This window comes from Neltuma alba, unplaced genomic scaffold, assembly GCF_004799145.2.
Source record: "Neltuma alba isolate B1F8T4 unplaced genomic scaffold, ASM479914v2 tig00010393_pilon, whole genome shotgun sequence".
NCBI classification, from domain to species: Eukaryota; Viridiplantae; Streptophyta; class Magnoliopsida; order Fabales; family Fabaceae; genus Neltuma; species Neltuma alba.
Window position 1 is genome coordinate 161,310 of NW_021635296.1, and position 22,018 is coordinate 183,327.

A 22,018-nucleotide genomic window follows, 5' to 3' on the forward strand; every position below is an offset into this window, starting at 1 on the left:
AATCGGATCTATTTTGCATTCATTTGAACTTATATCTTAACTGATCTCTAATTAGATTTGTTAAACTTTTCAATCCTATCCCTTTTGGGGTATGTGATGATACTAATTAATCTAACCTGTTCCCTTATTCTTCAATCTTTATCTGCATCTTTCTGGGTCTTGAAAGTCTGGCTTGTTGAAAAGCTTTGGATTTGCAGAAACTGAAAGGATGGTGAGAGGGAAGACACAGATGAAGCGTATAGAGAACGCGACGAGCAGGCAAGTGACATTCTCAAAGAGACGTAATGGACTTTTAAAGAAAGCTTTTGAGCTCTCAGTTCTGTGTGATGCTGACGTTGCTCTCATAATCTTCTCCCCAAGAGGCAAGTTGTATGAATTTGCAAGCTCTAGGTATGTATATTCATCATCTTCTTCATCAGTTCTCTTGTGTTTTTACTTTACTTTTCTTCAAACCCGTATTGTTTGTTTGGATATAGAATTAACCACACATTGAAGTATGATAAGAGCCGGGAGATATATTGTTTTTATACTTCATCAGTTCTCATATTAAGTTACGGAAGAAAAAAGAGAGTTCAATTTATAATTTTAATTTTTAAATTTGAATAGCTTATTGTCTATTATTCACTTTAAATTAATACAAATGCCTGTCACTAATATCATACGCGTGTGTGTGTGTATAACACAATGAAAGAGGAGATTGTGATGGTCTATGAGGTAATATGTAGTATGTGATAAGATCACTGGTGTTTTAAATTCAGCAAGATTACACAGGCTTTTCTCATTCCAATGTTGGCTGCATACTTTGATATTGTAAAAATACATAATTCTACACATAGTAGTCAATTGAAGTTATTTGGAACATCAAACTTTGTGACGAAAGCAAAAATTACTTTATCCTCAAACTTCTAAACTCACGACCAATCCTCCGTTTTTCCCAAGCCCAAGTACAAATAGTACGTACAAAATAATCCAAACACAAATAATACAAGTTTGAATGGAAATTAAAGTTGCAAAACCTTTCACGCATGCAATTCTAAATGAAAAGTTATGAATTCAAACCCTCTTCTCACAGGTCACAACTATCCAAGACCTTGATGATCACCACCATGCATGATCCCTACTTTACTTGGTTGTGATCATACCCAAAACACTTGGAATGTAAATATGATTAACAAGTAATGACTAAGTTAAATTAAATTTAAACTAATTAATTGCGGTCAACTGCAACTAATTAGAAAATATAAAACGGGGATCAAGGTTCACCTTATTGGTTAGCTAATGTTTGGATTCTTTATTTGATTTTCTCATGGAGTTTATTTTTTCTAACCACCTAGCCATATTTCTTGCACTAGAATTATCCTTAATTTGACTTAACATCTTGTCACTGTGTTAGTTTGTTTGATATTACTACCTCCAGTACTAAATATAAAATCTAGTTTGTAATGATTGATTTTATGAATAATACTCTGATTGTACTAAAAACTAGATTTTATATTTATGATCAAAGGTAGTATTATTAAACTATAAACTTATCACTGTCATTGTACTATTAACATGATATTTCTCTGGTTTAAGCTAAGCATGATCCTCTTTTAGTTTAGATTATACTTCTTGATCATGACTACTGAACTGCCAAGGATTATTAGAGTTAAAAATTGATTTTTGCAGTATATGTACAATCAAAGTCGGCTCCCCAAGAACCAACTAAACTCTACAATGCAATCGGGAAATTAATACATACTAAGTAGGGGCTAATGAAAGAAAGAAGGAGAAAATTAAAACATATTTATTCAACAAAAATAAAGCTTAAAAAGCTATAAAATTCATTTGGCGAGAGAGGAGCATACAATCACGTACCATTTCCTAAGCTTAATCCTCCTCATCCACAGTATCTTGTTTTATTCAGATTTATTTTCTAGCTTTAGCACTGATTTTTTTCCAAACCACCATTCAAGGATTATATTAGAAAATTAACCAAAATCTCACTTACCCCATAACCTAACTACCATTCCCCGTTTGGCAACTCATTTAAATTTGTGATTGTGGATTTGTTTGCTTAATTGAATGTGTGCTTTTCTGGATGATGAAGATGGATGAAATATTTATTATTAAGTTGCTGGTTGGATGCCAAGAGCCTACATTAAGAGTTCTTGTAATAGCAAACTCTCACTTCTTCTCTTAAAATCCCACTCAATGTACCCAGGAGTATGATAAGTATTATTCATACAATTTTTATTTAAATCCAATGTCTCAAATATCTTCTGTTGAACTGTGTTGCCGAAAATATGACAAACACACACTACATGCACGTGCGCAGTAATTTCAATAAATATATGGGTCGCAACAAGTAATACCATGCGAGTATTGTTTCCATAACTATTTGATTCCAAAACTTGGGGAAGTGTCAAATTTCATATTTACGCTTAATTTAAATGACACAATCAACCAGAGTGAAAGAAAATGTAGAATAAACCTACATTAAAATTAGATATCAGTTTTTTTATCTTAGAACCTTGGACGTAATCTAACTATTGTTGCTAAACTTATTTGATATGCATGAAAATACTCAATATCAAAGAGGTTCCTAACTTAATTTTCCTACAAGCCAAACTACCCATTTAAGATTACAAACTTCAAGTACCAACAAAACTTTCCATATCATTAGTTCAACTAAGAAACCAAAATTAATCCCTAATTAATATTCATTGACCAAAACTTAGTCAAGCAAATAATGAAACAAACACATACATATGAAGAAAGCCTTACACACACGTTTCAGCCACTCATGATCTGATTCACGACAAAATATTTCATTAATTTCCAATAAAAGCCTTTCGAAGATCCAAACCCTTTCTTCAGAACCCTTAGCTTGATTTCACCTCCGCAAAGCTCCTACAATATAAGAGCAAAATAAGGATTTACTCAAGCAATTTACGTTATTTACTTGCAAAGTACATTTTCGTACATTTGATGAATGAGTGATGCAAACATAGCCCAATAAACCATAAGGTTTAATGGAAAATAGGCACAATGGTACGAATTTTCATATGTCAACAAACTGCTAATTTATGTAGGATTAGTATAAGCATTATTCAAATAAATCTTATCCTTTGTCTATCTTCTCTTGTTCTTTGAAATTGATTTCTTATTTTGATGCTATCTTGTTTCTAGTCCTCTCCATCGATTACCCCATCTCTTATCCTTCAAAATTAATTGGCGTCAACATGTGTTTGCATTTTTTTCTTCTCTACTTATGTTGTTCCCCTTGCCTAAAACTTTGTGTTTTCAAATAATTGAGCTGCGTGACTGATAAATTAAAATTGGGGCCATCTTTGGGGGAAATATAACTAGGCTATTAAATAATATAAAGCCATTCCTAACCGAAACTTGTTACGGAAAATATGGCAAATTAAAGCCGAAAGTGAAAATGTACTTCTTCGAAGTAAGAAAGAGAGGGTTATAATTACGAAGGGCATATGTCAAAAAGATGAATAAATACTTCATAAATCGTTGATCTCCTCTTGTGGTGACATCCGTATAATTAGGACACGATATCAATCTCTTAATAAAGCCTAATTGCATTCAATCATGACCACAAACACACAAGTTAGCAACTTGCAAAGAAAATTCAATTTCATTCATTATCTGAAAATAGTATACAATATGGGATAATCCTAACTTAAGTAAGACTCTTTGAATACCCTATTAAAATGAAACGGTAAAGTAACTGAGTTAGTTGATTACAATGGACACCCAACTAGAAGAAAACGAAAATACATAACAAAATAAATAACAAATAACTCAATTTGATAGGTAGATTCAAAAGATCATTTGCATTCAGGCCCAAAACAAAGATCATTTGCATAATTTAAAATATCCAAAACACTTTCAAATAGCAAAATTACAAAGAAAATAAAAATAAAATGGCTCAATTGGATGCCAGCTTGAATAGGATCTTTTTACCTGTCCTCCTTTGTGTGCACTACTTAGAAGTTGAATGCCACATGGACCTCCACTTGGAATATAATTGCCACATACAATGCCATATAGGATGTCAACCAGTGTCATGTGTCATGTAAGGCAAAGAATTGCCCTCCGAAGTCATATCACCTGAGCTTCAATACCTTTTGTCCCAAAGTTCTTATTGTTCTTTATTTTCTTAGTCAAGATTTGGGAGTTCGGGCTCTCGATTATTCTGGTATGCATTCCTTGCCGTGAATCATTCCTTCAGTCCATTACCCCTTTCCCTTCTTGTTAAAGGTTTCTTCATAATATAGTCCATTTTTAAGACAACAATATAGTTGATTGGATGAACTCCAATGACATGTTATACTATTTTGATAGCCCTTAATTTCTTCTCATGTGTACAAGCGTAATGCGCTTTGTTTGTTTGTTTGTTTTTTTTTTTTGGTTATACCTTGTAATGTAATCATAATTGATATCAATCTCTCTCTCTACACACACATACATGCATATAAAACAATAAGAACTCCTTTTACTTATTGCTTTTTGGCATATATAATCTTATTCTAACAAACTAGACGCATTTCTGCATGTGTTACTTGGAGTCAAAGGAATGAACCCCACTGATCTTAGTTTGTGAGTAGTGTGGCATACTATAAACTTATATGATGTGTTGATTGATATTGATTATTGCTCCAATTTCACAGCATGCAGGCAACAGTTGAACGTTATCGCTGTCATAATAGAGATGCTCAAACAGCCACCAGATTTGTAGAACAAAATATGCAGGTTATTATGTCTTTCCATTCGTTATTAATTTATTCTTATATATATATTTTTTTAATTTTGTTTTCTATCTTCGCTGTGCATCTCAAATCGATGTTTTATCTAGTGGAAGACAAGATTGCAAGTGGCTTCTTTTGTCCCTTTTAAGCTTTCTAAACTAATATATAACTTCTGATTCATGTCTTTGAATGATTTCCAAATTGTTGACTTTGTCAAAGTTGATCTTAAGAAATTATAGGAATATCTTAAATATGGATGGGAGACTTGATCTGAGACAAAGCTCTTACTCTACTATAAAGATATTTTAGTCGCAAATATACTTTAGTTTACCATTAAGCATACAAAAATAGTAGCTTTCACGTGATGATATTAAACTTACGAACAAGTTTAAAACATGCGTGCGCTTAGTGAATTAACAGCATCCACGATAAAAGCTTAAATTTTGGCTGTTCACATACCTAATATTTTTCCCTAAATTAGACCTCAAACGAATGTTATTATGTCTTTCAACTTTGTTACTTGGCCAAGTTAATGGCTAAGTAAGAAAATGGGTGAGAAGGAATTCAGATGTCTTGAGATAAATGATGGATGCATGTGCAAAAGCATCTTTTAAACTACCTCTTGGTATGCAATTGAATTAACTCAATGCATTATGCAATTAATTAACGAAATGAATTAAATGCAAACCAAATTTGATCCTGTGAGACTGATAGATGTGTGTGTGTGTGTGTATTTTAACTCATAGTTGCAGGTCTATTAATTTCTTTGTACTACGTGCAATCAAGAAACCCTACAGTATTAGTAAGGACACAGTTAGAGCGTCCTACGAGAGCACCAAACATTAGAGAGATCTTTCAAGGCATCTTCGTGCATTGAACTTTGGAAACAAGTATATTAATGAGATTGACACTACATCTTGACCTAAACCCAAGGTCCATTTGGTACGAGGGGAGGAAAATTTTAACGAGCTCAATTTAAGAAAATGAAGAAATGGGATTAAAAGTTTTAAACCAATTTTCTTACTTTTTTTTTATCTTACATCTTCTTTTTATCAAAATTTTATAAACCCTACAACAACAACAACAAAGCCTTATCCCATTAGATAGAATCAGCTACATGGATTGCATAACATCATTGAGTTATATCTAAAGTTAAATCTTTGGATATATTATTAATTGGAAGATTTCACTTAATGACTTCATTAAGTATTCTCTTTGCCTTCCTCTACTCCTTTTTTGAGTACTCTATGCTATGTGATAAACTCTTCTCATTGGCAGATCGAAAGGCCTTCTTTGTATGTGACCAAACCATTTCAAACGGTTTTCTACCATTTTTTTTTTATCAATAGCAGCCAATCCAACTTTTTTGTGTATATGTTCATTATGAATTCTATTTTTTCTTGTATGACTATACATCCATCTTAGCATTCTAATCTTTGCTACTGTCACTCTATGTTCATGTTGTCCTTTTAAAGCCCAACACTCACTATTATATAGTATTGCTGGTCTTATAGTAGTGCGATAAAAATTTCTTTTGACCTTATTAGGTACTTTCCAATCACAAATGACCTCTGTCACTCTTCATTTAAACTACCCAGCTTAAATTCTATGACTAATATCACCATCAATTTTACCATCTTTTTGTATAATTGATCCCAAATATTTAAACTTTTTCACCTGTAGAATGACTTGGTCTCCCAGTCTAACCTCTAAATTTGTTTTAGCTTGTCTCTTATGAAAAATGCAATACATATATTCTGTTTTGCAAAACGAAACCCCTTCGACTCCAATGTTCTTCTCTATGTCTCAAGCTTAGTAGAAATCTTTTCTTTTGACTTAGCCAATAGAGTCATATCATCAGCAAAAAGCATATGCTTAAGGATTTCTTCTTTGACATGCTCAGTTAAAACATCGAGGACTAGATTAAATGGATAAGGGCACAAAGATGATCCTTAACGTAGGCCAATTCTTATAGGAAAGTCTTTTGTTTCACTACCCAGTGTTCTAATACTGGTTGTGACCCCCTCATACATCTTATATGACTTTGATATAAGTGACACATTTTTTTTTTCCAAGGCTCTCCAAAGCACTTCTCTTGGCACACAATTGTAAGTTTTTTCCAAATCAATAAAAATCAAATACAAGTCTCTTCTATGGCTTTGGTACTTTTTTATTAACCCTCTTAGTATATAAATCACTTTTGTTGTTGACTTTCCTAGCATGAACCTAAATTGGTTTTCAAAAATATAAGTCTTTAATCTCAACCTATGTTCTATCACCTTCCACAATTTCATGGTATGGCTTATGAGCTTAATCTCTCTATAGGTAGCACAATTCTAGATATCCCTTTTATTCTAGTAAATATGTACTAAAGTACTTTTTCTCCAATTATTAGGAATTTTCTTGGAGTATAATATCTCATTGAATAACTTGGTAAGCCATAGCACACCACCTTCACCCAAGCATTTCCAAACTTTAATAGGAATACCATCAGGTTTAATTGTTTTATTATTTTTCATTGTCTTGAGAGCTTCTTTAACTTCTCCAGCTCGAATTATAAAATGCTAAATTATGCTCCCTTTCTCTAATTGTCAAATCTTCAAGCTCATAAGTCAATTTTTTGCCCCCATCATTCAATAACTTATAAAAGTAGGCTTTCTATTGATCCTTAACATCTCAATTAGTAACCAAAACTCTACCTTCTTTGTCCTTTATACATCTTACTTGGTTCAAATCTGTCATTTTGCTTTTCTTATTATTTGCAATCTTGTAAATCTTATGTTTTCCAGCCTTAGTTCCTAAATCCTTATAGAACTTCTCAAAAGCTTTAAAACGAGTTTCACCCACTGCTATCCTAGTCTCCTTTTTAGCCAAGTGATACCTTTTCTAATTTTCAGCATTATTGCACAAGTGTATCACCTTTTGATTCTCCCAAAATTATTTTAATAGTCTTTTGAATCTTCTTAGCCTTTTTGTCCATATAAGATTAGCATTTTCTTATACCTTCCAAACCCTTTCTTCTAAAAAAGTCTTTTTGAAAGTCTTTATCTTCTCCCTTTTTAACTGCCACCACTTGAACCTTGGGGTTGACATTTCTTTTGTTTTATACACTTAATATGCACATCAAGGATCAAGACCCTATGTTGTGCTGTCACGTCATCCTTAAGAATCACTTTAAAGTTTGTACAAAGCTTTCTATCAAGACTCCTTACAAAAAAGAAGTCAATCTGCGACCTGGAGGTTCTGTTCTTGTATGTGATTAAATGCTACTCATACTTCTTAAAGCAAGAGTTAATAATCTTGACGTTGTACAGGAGGGAGAAATCAATAATAGTTTGTCCTTCATTATAAGATGGTAAGCCCTTGCATACTATCCATTAAGATCACTGCCAATAAAAATCATTTTCATGATTGGTACGCTCTGAATCAATCCCTTCATATCTGTCCAAAATTTCTCCTTAAGATGTGCTTTTACCCTGGCTTGAGGTGTATAAGCACTAATCACGTTGATAGTATTCCTCTCCACGATTATTCTTAAAGAAATCATTCTATCTTTGATCCTTTTGACTTCCACCATATTCTTTTTCCACTCATTATCAATACCTACTCCATTCCTTATACCTACCTTTCTTGTGTACTAAGGTTTGAATCTATTAGTAAATTCAAAAGCTCTCTCTCCAATATATTTAGTTTCTTAGAGGCATAAAATATTAATCTTCCATTTATCCATTACTTCCACTACCTTCCTCGATTCACTATATAGGGTCCTAATGTCCTAAGTGCTAAACCTGATCTTGCTTTCATAAACTAACTTTTTTAACCACCTTCGTCTATAAGAGTACGGTAGCTTTGCTCATTGAATACTACATTTGGACAATGATGTAGCGTCTCTTGCTCACTTCTCATTGTACTCAAGCCATACAGTGTGTTACTTTTGAGCAACGACCTAGTAGTAGCACAATTTCTTCATGGATCCATGTCAATTTAATGATAGAATTTTACGTTGGTCGTTAAGGGCTTAACATAGCCCTCCTCCTTTACTCAGACTTGGGACTGGTTATGTAACGTAAGCAGAGTTAAAATTTTATAAATCCTACTTTCCTAATTTTTTTCAATTGAGCTCATTAAAATTTTTTCTCTCTTCCCTTCCCCTCTAATTCCCTCATTTCCTTCTCCTTCAATTCCCTCATACCAAATATAAGGTAAAAGCATTGAGTTTAAAGGTTGACGCTATATTATTTTAACCTAAACCCTAAAAAAAACTAAGCTTATGGGCCTTCTCACATTAACTCAAACTCGACTCCTAACAATTTCTTTCTACTCATAAAGGTGATACCACACAAGAGTCCAACTCTTTGAAGAATAAGTGAGCTTTAAATAATAAGATATATTAAACTTGAAGTAAGCATGGGAATGAGTTGAGACACCTTTCAACCTAAATTCTTAAGGTAGAAAGTGTGCAAATCCTTATGACCTATCTAGTTAATGTGGGACTTCTTTCAACATATACACACATTTGACTTCCAATACACATATATCATAAAAATAAAATAACAAAGAGTATGTTGGCAAAAGCATTGAAAAATAAAAACAACTAATTCCAATCATGCCCAAGACACGATACTCTTCAAGATTCAATGAATCCTTCCTATAAGAACACATGGTGATAAAAAAGCAAAAACACGAAAGTATCGTGTTTAACTCATGCATAAAGGGGAAATCAACTATGTTGACCTCCTAAGTGTCTAGTTGTGCACGTGAGCCCCCTTCTTCTCTTAGCTTTTTTACTAGCCTAATTAAGATTACAAGTTAATATATATGCACATAGATCCCTATAATCATAAAAAATATGGGACTCCTTTGACACTTCCGCACATAATATTCACAATAATACCCCATGTGTCAAAGAAAATACTGTTAATTAAGTTAGATGTATAGGTATAACCATTGTATCTTGTAGTGTTTTAGGTATGAACCATACCTATATTTTTGGTGTTGATAAAGATTTTGTCATATGACGTTGTATTTACCAAGTGCTTAACAAATGCTTTGGATAATTTGCCACGATCTCATAAGAGCAACCTCACTCTATATTTGTAGAAGTGATTTCATTTAAGTGTATCTACAATAAATACACCATTCTATATGAATTATTAAACCCTGAACATGTTTGGTTTTGCTATGTTGCACTGGGTTAAGTGAAACATCCTTCCTTTAACCCCTTAGAGTATGCATTTGGAAGTGTTACAGTTCAAGCGGATCACGAATCAAGCCTGTAGGTTGAAAATTTACAATTGGTTACTTGGGTTACTGTTCATTTGAAAAAATCCAGATTATTGGTCAATCTTTAAAAAATCATAACTAATTATAAAAAAATCGTATTGAGGTGGTTCAAAATTTTATTTAAAACTCTTTCAATTCTCTATAGGGAAAAATATAAAACTAGACTTAACCTTTGTCAATTTGTATAGTTTATTCGTTGAAGTTTACTGTTTATTTAGTAAAAACTGTACTTTCCAGTTTCTTTGCTCTAACTTTGATCAAGCATAACTCTTAGCATACATATCTATTTTAAGTGATCTACCATTTTTTTAAAACCTCAGGATGTTTACTTTAATCATATCAAATTTCACAGGCAGAATCAATCATTTGTCATACTTTCACTCTGTTACTATTTTGTTGCTCAATTAGGGATAGTTTATCCCTTTAACTTGTATTAATAAATCATAATTAATTTTTTCCTTGCATAATTAAATTCTATCAATCCATAAACTATTCCCATATATTATTGTAGATAATTATACATGCCATCATCATTATTTATCATCACATAACATTAATGGCATATTCATATCATACATTAACATACAAATTATATAATGTAATCCAATAAATTTTTTCAATTCTTTTCCTCTTTTCTTGCTCCTACTTCATGCATCTTTTGCTTGATCATTATCACTTATTATGGTTGATTAAAAGAGGGTGAGATTCAGAAGAATTTCAGTAGCAAACATTATCATCAATGCATGCAAGATGGATACAAGTGTATGACGTGCTTATTTGATTTAGCTCATACTTGCTTGTAATATTTTCTCATGTTCAATGTTTCATATAAACATGCATGGCCATAGAAAATGTCAATGAAACAGAGCATCGCAATTACATTTACATCACATATCATCATCAAATCACATAATACACATCAACACAGTAACATATACATCAAGCATATAAGAAAGGTAAGTTCATTACTTTTTACCCTTAAGTTTTTTTTTTGCTCCCTTTTGCTTCCAACCATTAAGGTTGTTTGCTCAACCTTTGCCATTCTTTTTTCTTGATGTCTCAAAACCTAAATGCATTAACAAATCATTTCCATTTATTCATTAAAGCTATGGTAATCAATAATATCAACATTTTGTTTTCTTTGAATTATATTAACTTCTAGCTTTTCAACTTGATTTTCAAATTTTTTAAAATTAATTTGACATACTATTCTCATATAATTTTGCATGTAGAATCCATTTCCAAACTCAAAATAATCAAAATCAAACTCCTTTCTTATGAGCCAGCATTGATCAAATAGTATGCACTTAGGGTTCAAAATTTTCATTTTCAATTCTAAAGCTTCCAAACTTGTTTTATCACTTTATCCTACACAATTTTTCATTTTAAACGCATTGAAAGTATTAAAATCATCAAAATTCAATCATAACCTCAAGAACCAGCTCTGGCTGAAATATTAGTTAAGTTACATAATCATGAAATTCAAGCAATTTCAACATAAAACTATTTGATTTTTATTCCTTTCAAGCCTTTAAATATTATTCTAACATTAATTTCATCTTTCCTCACACTTAATAATTTTGTACAGCATGTCCTCTTAGGGTTTCAATCTCTCAAAAACTATTGAAATTCATAACCAAGCTCAATAACAATAAGGGTAATGAAAACTACATTAAAACCATGAACATATCTTGTTTTAGAACTTGATCTTGTATGGATCACTTGGCTTTTCTCTTCTCTTTTTCTTTCTCTCTCTAGAATTTATTTTACAAGAGTTTTTTCAAGATTTCAAGTGCCTTGGATGAAAGGAGGGGAAGGAGGAGTATTTATAGAGTTTATAAACAAATCCTAGCTATTGATCTTGAAATTGCAAGATTAAATCTTAGCAATTTATTTTTTTTCCTCTTTGTCTTGTGATGACAAGTGTTTTTATGACACCATGCTTACCTTATCATACTTATATCATGCTTATATCATCAAACCACATATCTTTAATCTAACTGTACATGTGTCTTGTATCCAACTGTACATGTGTCTTACATCCAACTGTACATGTGTCTTGTATCCAATGTACATGTACATCTAATTGTACATGTGTCTCTTTCATCTAGCCATACACTTGTCTCTTCCATGTCCCTTCATCATTTTGGTATTAAAGTAAGGTGAAAATTAATATAAAATTTGTGCAAAATATAGCTTTTAGGTATTCTTCCACCTATCTTGCCATTCTGCACTATATCGGGACTTTTTCGGGTCCTGACTTACCTAGGACCACTGGGACATGTTCTGACACTATTTTCTCACCTCAAATAAATCCACATGGTATTATATAACATATCTAAAGAGGAAGTGATGCTCTTCCCTTGTTCTTCCATTGAAACAATTAATAATATTTCTTTTGGAGTAAATGTGACCGAATTGTTTCTACCAATCCATGACTCTAAGAATCTGTCTTTAGGAATCAATACTATTTATTTATCATGGAGAATTTTTTTAATTTTTTTAAGTCAAAATTCAACCTCAAGATAGTTTACTTTGACTTTCCCTCAATAGTATATAAATAGGCTTTAAATTCTATTAAAGTCAACTTTTTTGCTTTCTGGAGACGGAATTATTTTTAAAATATGTGATAATTTCTCAAGTATTTTTTTTCTATTTTCTTCCAATTATCTGAGGCCTCCCTGTATTTTAAATAATTCAATTTCTGCTAATATTCAAAATTAATCAAAATCCTGGGATTCCACAAATTTCTTCTATGGGTATTTTCATCATTTTTAGCCTCATACAAGCCTCTGAACCTCGGTTATTTTTCTGATATTTTTCTAAAGTACTCAGACAAACTTTCCATCTTTGCCCTTTTCAGCCTAAAATTTTGCAAAATTTACTTTTAGGTCCATGCTCAGGTTTAGCCTCAAAAATCCTGTTATTGAGGTTCCTAGCACAACTTTTAACCCATAATTACTTTAACTCCTTATAATAGACTACTAGACTTCACATATAGGCCTTAACATGTCATTTTCCATTTGTGGGATTTTTTAAAATTTTTGAGCATAATTTTCATTTTTGCCCTTATAGGCCTGAAATTTGCAAAATTACGATTTTGTTCTTAGTTTGGCTTGAACTATAATTCACCTCCTTGAAGCCTCTAACATAACCTTTTATCTACATTCATCTCTATTTCTTATTTTTGGGTTTTGAGACTTCACTAGAGTCTTTAACTTTCTCTTTTTTCAGTCCCAAAAATTTTTTGCTTTGCAATTTGGTAGCTGAGAATCCTTTTGTTTCTCTAAGGAACCTCTAGGACCTCAGCCAAAAGGGATCTAGCAGTCTGTCCATTTCAGGCTAATTTTGATATTTCAAGGCCTAAAATTTGGGATATGACATTAAGAGCCATGTTTAGAGCTATCTCGTTGTAACAAAAGAGTTTCATTGGCTCGTTAATCTGAACTTGAGCCATTATGTCTTGAGCAAGGCTCTTAATTCCGATTTTGCACTACTTTTGGCTACAACCTTCTATTTTTTTTTTAGCTTTGTCTTGTTACTAGATTGCCCCACATGAAGGTAGAATGGCCAGATGTTGATCTGATATCTTCTTGATCACCTACCCAATTAGCAGTATCAGTGTAGATTTTTATTATTCTAAAATCACACTTCTTGAAGAAGATTTCTCTTTCCAGTGTCCCTTTAAGATATTTTAGAATTCTATAAGCTGCATCTATGTGTTTCTTTCTTAATAAGTGCATAAGTTGACTCGCCACACTAACTGTAAAGGTGATGTTAGGCCTTGTGTGTGATACATTGATCAATTTTCCAACTAATCTCTGGTATCTCCCAGTGTCTATTAGTTCCTCACTTTTTATCATTTCTTTTCTTTTTCTGCCTTTTTTTTGGAGGTTGCTTTCTTCTTGCTCCATTTGGTGCAACTCTTTTAACACTTATCAGAGTTTTACTTGGTTTGCAACCAAGAATGCCAATATCTTTAAGCAAATTGTTACACCTTACTACTAGAACGACTTAGAGTTTATTTGGAACCATTTTAGACCATATTGGACGGTTTTGAGCTCAAAAATTTCATTTAGGATGTTACTTTTCGAAAATTCACTGTTCATTTGATAAGTTTCAGATTTTTGGTCCAACTTCAAAAAATAATAAATTAATCTAGAAAAAATCAAAATAGAGTGGTTCAAAATTCTGTGGAAAGCTCTTTGAATGCTCTTTCAAGAAAAAATAATCTTGTAAACCAATTCCTTATAAGAAAGTGCCAAGTTTTTAGGAAATTGACTACTGTCATTTTGGCAAAAACTCTTTTTTCAGATTTTGAAACTTAACTTTGAAAATTCACCAAAAATCACACAATTATCCATTTTTATCGTTCTACCTATCAAAGGGAAGTTCAAGACATGATCTTTAAGCTTGCCAAATTTTATGGTTAAATTCGTTCAAGAGCTTGATCAAAACATTGTTCCAAATTGACGGTCTCCTTAGGGTTACAGCTCACAATATTGATACTTATACATAATCAAAATATAATTGTTTTTCATGATTCACCATCACATTTACCCTTGAATTTGCAGCTTCCTTTTGGATGATTCAGGCCCTAAAATGTTAGATTATTTTGGGAGGGTGAGATTTCAATGAAATCTTAGTGGCAAGAATAATCAACCACAACATCAACATGCATCATCATTAAAGCATTACAAACCTTAGCTACCATAGGAGAACTAATCGTCTTATAAATAGGCAATATCAACATGCACGACCATGGCAACAAATGCAAAGAGCAACCACATTACAATCATCATAGTTCAACCACATGATAGCAAGCATCATGGCACAATAAACAATACAAGGGTAACATTAGTAGTTAATTAAATCTTACTATTTTGATCCAAAAGCTTTTTGATTCTTTGATCCTCTTCTTCTCCTCCACAAATATCAAACCCTAACATCACAATCCATAAAAAGGGCAGCAAGATTACCAACCAAACCATATAAAAATCAATAACAAAACTCAAGTAATTCCTTAGCCCTTGAAGGTTTAATCTATGTTCTTTAATTTTTGAGCTTTATTTCTTTAATCCTAAAAATCCTTTCTTGGTTCATTCCTACATGGTTTTTTATGTAGAATCCAAATATGTATTTTGATTTAAGAAAAGAAATCCCCTTCCTCAAAAACCAAACTGGCTGAACACTTTAGGGTTCATTGTCCAAAAATTACAACTTTGATTTTAATGCTTTTAACGTTTGTTCTTTAGGTTTACCTTGGACCATTTTTCATTTTGAACACAATGGAAGTATTAAAACTTTGAAAATCTCATCCTAGGGTATAGTTTTCACTTTGGCCGAACTGAACCTCTAGTGGCTCAACCAAGAAATCTTTTCAATAACTACTTAAAACCACTTGAAACAATCATGATCTAAGGTGTTCTAACAAAGTTTAACAACAAAACTTTCTTTCCTTAACCATTAACCATTTCAGCCAGCAACCGAAAGAGGCAAGAATGGAAATTTTAACCATCAAACTTCAAGGAAAACAACCAAGAACTATTATGAAATAATTTACTAATCTTGGATCTTAACTTAGTGGATCAAAGTAGCTTGTTTTTCCTTGATCACTCTTCAAGAACTCCTCTTGCTCTTCTTTCTCTCCTTTGGCCGAAATGAGGGAGTCATGAAAGGGGGGGTGAATGTGTTGATTTAAGGCTAAAATATCCCAACAACCTTCATTTAATGTTATGTCATGTGTCACCTCCTTACTTAATCTTAAACCTCTCTTTTAATTACTTAAATCCAAATGTAATTAATTTTTCAAAAGTCAAAATCCTATCTAATCAATACTTGACACTTGGCAACTTTAAATCATCTCCATTGATGACTTGACAAGTAGCAAATTGTGAGCCAAGTAAAGTGCAAGACTCTACTTCTTGCTTTATCGATGCATTTTTACTTCAGATTTAATTTCTTTTGTATAATTACAGTACTCTAGTCTCGATAATTATTTTCTGTCAAATCCATAATTTATTCTCCTATTTTTCTCTTCCCAAAATATCCTTTTTAGCTCGAACTGGATTTCCCATTAATTATATAAAAAAGAAAACTATTTTTCTTCTCATTATTGATTTTTTTACTTGTCAAAAGAATTAGAAAAAAATCTTAAATATTTGAGAGTCTTCTTTTAATTTCATGATCTCTTATAATTTCTTGGGACATCATAAGAATTTTCTTGAGATTTTATTCTCCTTCTAAATATTTATTTGGAATTTTCCAAATAAAAGGCCTTAAATTAGCCTAAATCAACCTTAAATTTCTTTGTAATTTTTTTGAGAGCAATTTGGTCATAAAACCAATTATACATCCTCATATAATTCTCAAGGAACATTACCCTTATTATTCCTTAATTTTCTGAGGCTTGAAAATATTTGTTCATAATTATTTTTGATCAATTTTTCTTAATTAGTCAAACTTTCATAATTGACTTAGAAAATCATAATAATTATTTTCTATCATAATTCTTCTATTTCTCATTATCCTTTTTGGTCTTTAAATGTTTAGGAATATCTTTATTCCTAATTAACATATTACTGGATGTGACACAAATCAAGGACATATTTCCTTTAACAAACATAAGTTCCCCTTTTGGACCGTGCAACTTGAAAAAGCCCGTTCGTAATGACTCTTTAACCAACTGAAATCGAACCAGATTACTCTAGTATAGCACATTGAGTTCAATTCAGGTCATTCTCACAAGAAGCCTCACTAAATATTGTTACCTAGCTGATCACTAAGTTAGCAAATTAATTCAGCTGAAAAGAACCTCTAAATTCTGGAATTTAATCACTGCAAAGGAATTAATGATCACAGAAACAATTGGCAAACAAGAGCTAGTAATTGAATTAGAATCAAATGATGAAGAGTTGTTCACCTAGCAATTCATCTTTGCCTTCATTGTCCGCTATTAAGAGTCAATACTTTTGAGTTAATTATTCAGAGAAGATCTACCTAGTAGATCTTTCCAAAGCCTACGATTAATCACAATAAATGCACTGTTCTATTGTAGGAAATCAGAGAGCTACTAGTAAAACAGATAATTGATGAAAATAATGAATGAGGGGAGGTTCGGATTCTCTTTAGCAAGCACAACTGTGAATCACTTAGATTTAGTTGAATGAATCTGAAAATGAACTGCTATGGCAATGAGATTATTAGATCAATCTTACTCAACATACAGAGAATGCATTTCTTCCACTGAAGTTAATGCAACCGAATCACAAAAATTCAAACTTAACAGGATTAAAGCCTTGCTGAATTAAACAATAATCCAGAATGCAGAAACATTCATACAACCAAACAACTAGCCACGATTGAATGAAAGAAGAATATTCAGAACTTTAATCTAATGACTCCATTCAGCTCAAGGACTCTGGCTCGCTGAATCACTAAGGAACATAGGATCTCAGCTGGTCATGGTGGAATCGCAATTGATTGATGCGGAAGAAGGAAGGAATGCCATGGTTACTTGATGAGGAAGTGCAAAGCGTAGCTTTGAGCTATATGTGAGGTGTTAAGAGTGAGCAGAAGTGAACCCCCCAGCTTCCTAAGAATTTCCCCATTTATAGGGAACAGGTTCAGCTCCCCAGCTTGTGTTTCCAAGTCAGTGATACTTCCAATTTCTTCTCGGAAAGTGAATTCATGTGCAGCTTTATTCCTTCAAATCTTCGTTCTCGCCTTCACTCCGCTTCCAGTTTGAAATAAGCTGAAGGTCGATGGAATTGCTGTTCTGTTTCTGAAGGAAACTTTATTCTATTACTGATAGAATCTGCTTTCCAGTGGAGTTGAAATTCCACCACGCCCTGGAATTCTTTGCCCTCATTGACAGATTACAAAATTGCCCTCATACATAGATAAACCACGGATCAATGTAATGCCATATAGCTGGGGAAATATTTTCGAAAATCATAGAAGAGCAATTAAATCAGTCTATTTATCCATTAATTCACATAATTACTCTCTTTACAAATTCTGATTAAAAACATTCAATTAGGCTCAATGATGATGATAAAATCCATAGAATGATGTAAGAATCCATGACAAAATAGGATCTCATCACAACTTCCATTCCAAGAAAATACCTTAGTTTGCCTAGATCCTTAGCCTCAAACTCTTGATTCAAGGCAATTTTTATTCTGTTTATCTCATTCATGTCATCACCTATAAGAACAATGTCGTCTACATAAACAATAAGGATTGTTGTTAGTGCTCTGGTCTTCTTAACAAACATTATATGGTCAGATAGACTTTTCTTATAGCCCTCAACTTTTAGAGCCCTGGAGAACCTATCAAACCACGCATAAGGTAACTGCTTCAAGCCATAAAAAGATCTTTTCAACTTACACACTTGATTTTACTTTCTTTTATCAAAGCTACGAGGAAGTGTCATGTGAACCTCTTTTTTTAACTTGCTGTTTAGAAAAGCATTTTTGATATCTAGTTGTTGTAGAGGCCAATCTATTTTTGATATCTAGGTTGTTGTAGAGGCCAATCTAAGATGGATAGCAGAACCCTACTTGTATTTAACTTTGCCACAGGGGCAAATGTCTCATTGTAGTCGATCCCATAGGTTTGAGTGAACCCCTTTGCAACTAGACATACCTAGAGCTTGTTGGATGTGCCATTGCCATTGTATTTTGGGGCTAAGACCCACTTGCACCCTACCGTTTTCTTCTCTTTTACTAGGTCAACCATGCCCTATGTTCCATTTTTTCTGATGCTGTCATTTCTTCTATCACAGCCCTTTTCTACTTGGGATACTCAAGTGCCTCATGCACATTGTTAGGTCTTTTGATATTATCAAGATCAGTAACAAAAGCACAATAATCATGAGAAAGAGTGGCATATGATACGTACTTTTGAATAAGATGCATGATACAAGAGTAGGTCTTCTTCCTCAAGGCAATAGATAGATCCTCTTGATTTACTACCTCTGTGGGTTTAGGATCTTTCATCAGGTCAGACTCTGTCAGGACTCGGGGCATGTTGAGCTCTATAGTCTTTGTATCCAGCTCATGAGTAAAACTTGTGATATTTATTACTGGTTTTTATCTCCCCCTGCCTTTAGCGCTTGTGCAACGTTAAAAGGAGCAAGTTCAATAGGTGCAACGAGTAGAACAAACTCAACGGGTGGAACAGATTCAAGGGGTGTTGGTGTGGGTTCAAGTACCTTTTTCACAAGGTAAAATTCGCTCCAATTCTCCCCTGAATTGCAGACTTGGGAAAATATGGATCACGCTAAGAAAAAGTGACATCGCGATTGCCAAAGAAATGCATAGAAATAGGATCATAGCCCTTATACCCTTTCTGACCAGAGGAATACCCCAGAAAGATCGTTTAACTCGCGTGTATTGATTTGTGTACTTTACAAATATATGGAGAAGAGATGAATCTGGAAGATTAAATGAGATATCAAAGAGAGATATTAGGGATAATTTGAATTTAATCTAATCCCCTCCTAATCTGCCTAATATTTCGGAAATCATAATTATTTACATATTAACCATAATTTACACCTGAAATATCTACTTGTCCTCTATGATTAACATAGTTAAGATTATTTTCCAATGATTCCATCTTCTTTTTAGTTTTTATAATTGTATTTATTTGTTGGTTATATATGTAATAGATTTTAAGTGTTGCCGGGCATTTGTTGCTTCAAGTGTACATCAATAATTAAATTTGAGAAACTGTTGTTAAATTAATTGGTGCCAAAGGCAAAAATTTTTGCAGTGACTTGCCATTATGATGTTTGAAAGAAAATGTCCTTGCAGCATCTAAAGCAAGAAACTGCAACTATGATGAAGAAGATTGAGCAGCTTGAAATTGCAAAACGGTTCAAGTCCTACTTTTGAACTTGCATATATAAATTCCATACAAATTTTCAGTCATAGTAAAAGCAAAGCAAATTTTTTTGCTTTTGTGATTTCAATCTCTTAGGAAGCTCTTGGGAGAAAATTTTGGCTCATGCTCCGTAAAAGAACTAGAAGAGATAGAACAGCAGCTGGAAAGGAGTGCAAGAAAAGTTCGTGAGAGGAAGGTTAGCTTTTAATATGGCTACATAATTTTTACTCCAAAAATTTCAAAACCTGACTTTTGCAATTTTTGCCTAAACCTCAACCTTCTGCCTTTCAGATTCAAGTTTATAACGAACAAATGGAGCAACTACAAGAAAAGGTAATGTATCTATTTTAAGTGAGAAGGTAGTCTAATCAAAATGTGTTTTCTCTTGATACAAATCTGATAATAAGCTGTAGAAATAATTCTGTCAGGTCTTAGTTAATAGAATTCTTGGATGTAACATACTCTCTTCAGTCCTAAGTGTAGGCACTAGTTGAGAGTTTTACTTTGATAATAAATGTCAGATATGTACGTTGTCTCCCAAATGTATGAATTTTTTTCAAATCGTCCTTATTAATTGTACATATTAAAAGTGGGTTTTCATCAATATGTAGTTTCCAATGCAAATAACTGGAGGGGGTATCTCATTAAAGTCAACACACATTTCTTACAAATAATATAACTTAATTTATTTTCATAATCTATGTAAATGAGTTATTTAGCTCTTATATTTTATTGCCAAATGAGCATGACATATGCAATCGTAAGGGTTCAATCTGCATATATGAATCCCACATGTTGGATTGGAGATAGCAAACTCTATACACTGTACGTAAGCTAGCTAAAATTTCCTTAACACTTGAACCGTGTTTTTCTAGTCATAGAATTTTTTTTGGCGAATATTGTTGGTAAATGATAATTTAAATCAAGATATTAATGAGTAGATAGAGGTTAATTAAACATGTCAGGCATATTTTTCAGCATGACACGCATCTTATATTTATTCTCCCTTTTGTTTATGAATCTCTCTCCAGCACATATCAAGATTTGCTTATTAATTTAGAGTCTGATCATTTAAAGATTTCCCAGCAAGAGAGACATGCTGATGACTTAGCTTGTTTTTTAACAAACCAGGGAAAAACATTAGCAGCAGAAAATGCAAGGCTCTCTGACAAGGTGATGCTGTAATTCATTTTATCTGAGAAATCATTCTTTGACTTTGGATATTAAGGTTTCATATTTCATGAGTTATGAACGAAAAAAATGAAAACAGATTGATTACATTGTGCAGTATCATAGCTTGGCAAAGCAAGCAAGAGGGAAGAATCATTGTGAAAATCCAGCCTCCTTAGAAAATAGTCCAACTTCAGAAGTAGAAACTAACTTGTTCATTGGATTACCAGAAACAAGAGGCATAACTCTTCCTCCTCATGTGGTTTGATTGAAGATTATAATAAAATTCAGGTTTATGTCATGATTTGCAAATATATATATGAAATAAGGGTAGCCCCAACCGGTGAGTAATAATTTGTATATATCAAGATGCCTGGCTGTTTCATTGCAATTTATAATGATGGTCTATAGATAACAGACATTAATTAGTGTTGCATAGTTCAAACTACTACATGATTAATGGTATCTTTTAGTGGTTTAGCGGGTTGCATCTCATCGCTCAGTAGAAACTCTTGTTTGTGCTGATCAACATATATATATTTATATATAAACTGATAATTTTTTTATATTTAAAGGGCAGATATTAATGGTATGGGGTTATAAGTGGGATTGACTCATGGCCTCCCACTTATAGGGGAATTTTTTTTTTTTAATGAAAACCTGGATACCATTGATAAACTTAAGAACAGAGAATACAACAAAAGACCAGCCTAAACTTCTTCGTCACCATCCTCCTCTTGGATAAAAGGTGGATGGTGATCAAGAGTACAAAAATTTCCTGTGGACATGATAGAACTTAATACTATGAGCAAATTTAGCAAAGCGTTAGCCATTCTAAGAGCCTCTCCGTGGGCATGATAGAACCTAATTTGCCAATCCCCATGTATTAACATCCTAATCTCAAATCTTTAAGAGCTTGCATATGC

General features: G+C 32.7%; 1 protein-coding gene across 1 annotated transcript; it reads left to right on the forward strand.

Annotated features, from left to right (window-relative positions):
- The first annotated feature begins 204 nt into the window (after positions 1 to 204).
- LOC114756400 (MADS-box protein SOC1-like) lies at positions 205 to 21,530 on the forward strand. The gene is made up of 7 exons (XM_028945337.1): positions 205 to 390; positions 4,671 to 4,752; positions 19,853 to 19,914; positions 20,019 to 20,118; positions 20,214 to 20,255; positions 21,054 to 21,095; positions 21,211 to 21,530. Exons 1-7 carry the CDS (start codon positions 209 to 211, stop codon positions 21,358 to 21,360), a joined length of 660 nt encoding a protein of 219 aa, XP_028801170.1. The 5' UTR covers positions 205 to 208; the 3' UTR covers positions 21,361 to 21,530.
- The last annotated feature ends 488 nt before the right edge of the window (positions 21,531 to 22,018 follow it).

Bases quoted from the DNA above. Each gene is read 5' to 3' on its own strand.
- LOC114756400 (XM_028945337.1), top strand. From the start codon at position 209: ATGGTGAGAGGGAAGACACAGATGAAGCGTATAGAGAACGCGACGAGC. The intron at 19,915-20,018 runs GTTCAAGTCCTA...TCAATCTCTTAG, and splicing joins CAGCTTGAAATTGCAAAACG to GAAGCTCTTGGGAGAAAATT. The intron at 21,096-21,210 runs GTGATGCTGTAA...TACATTGTGCAG, and splicing joins ATGCAAGGCTCTCTGACAAG to TATCATAGCTTGGCAAAGCA.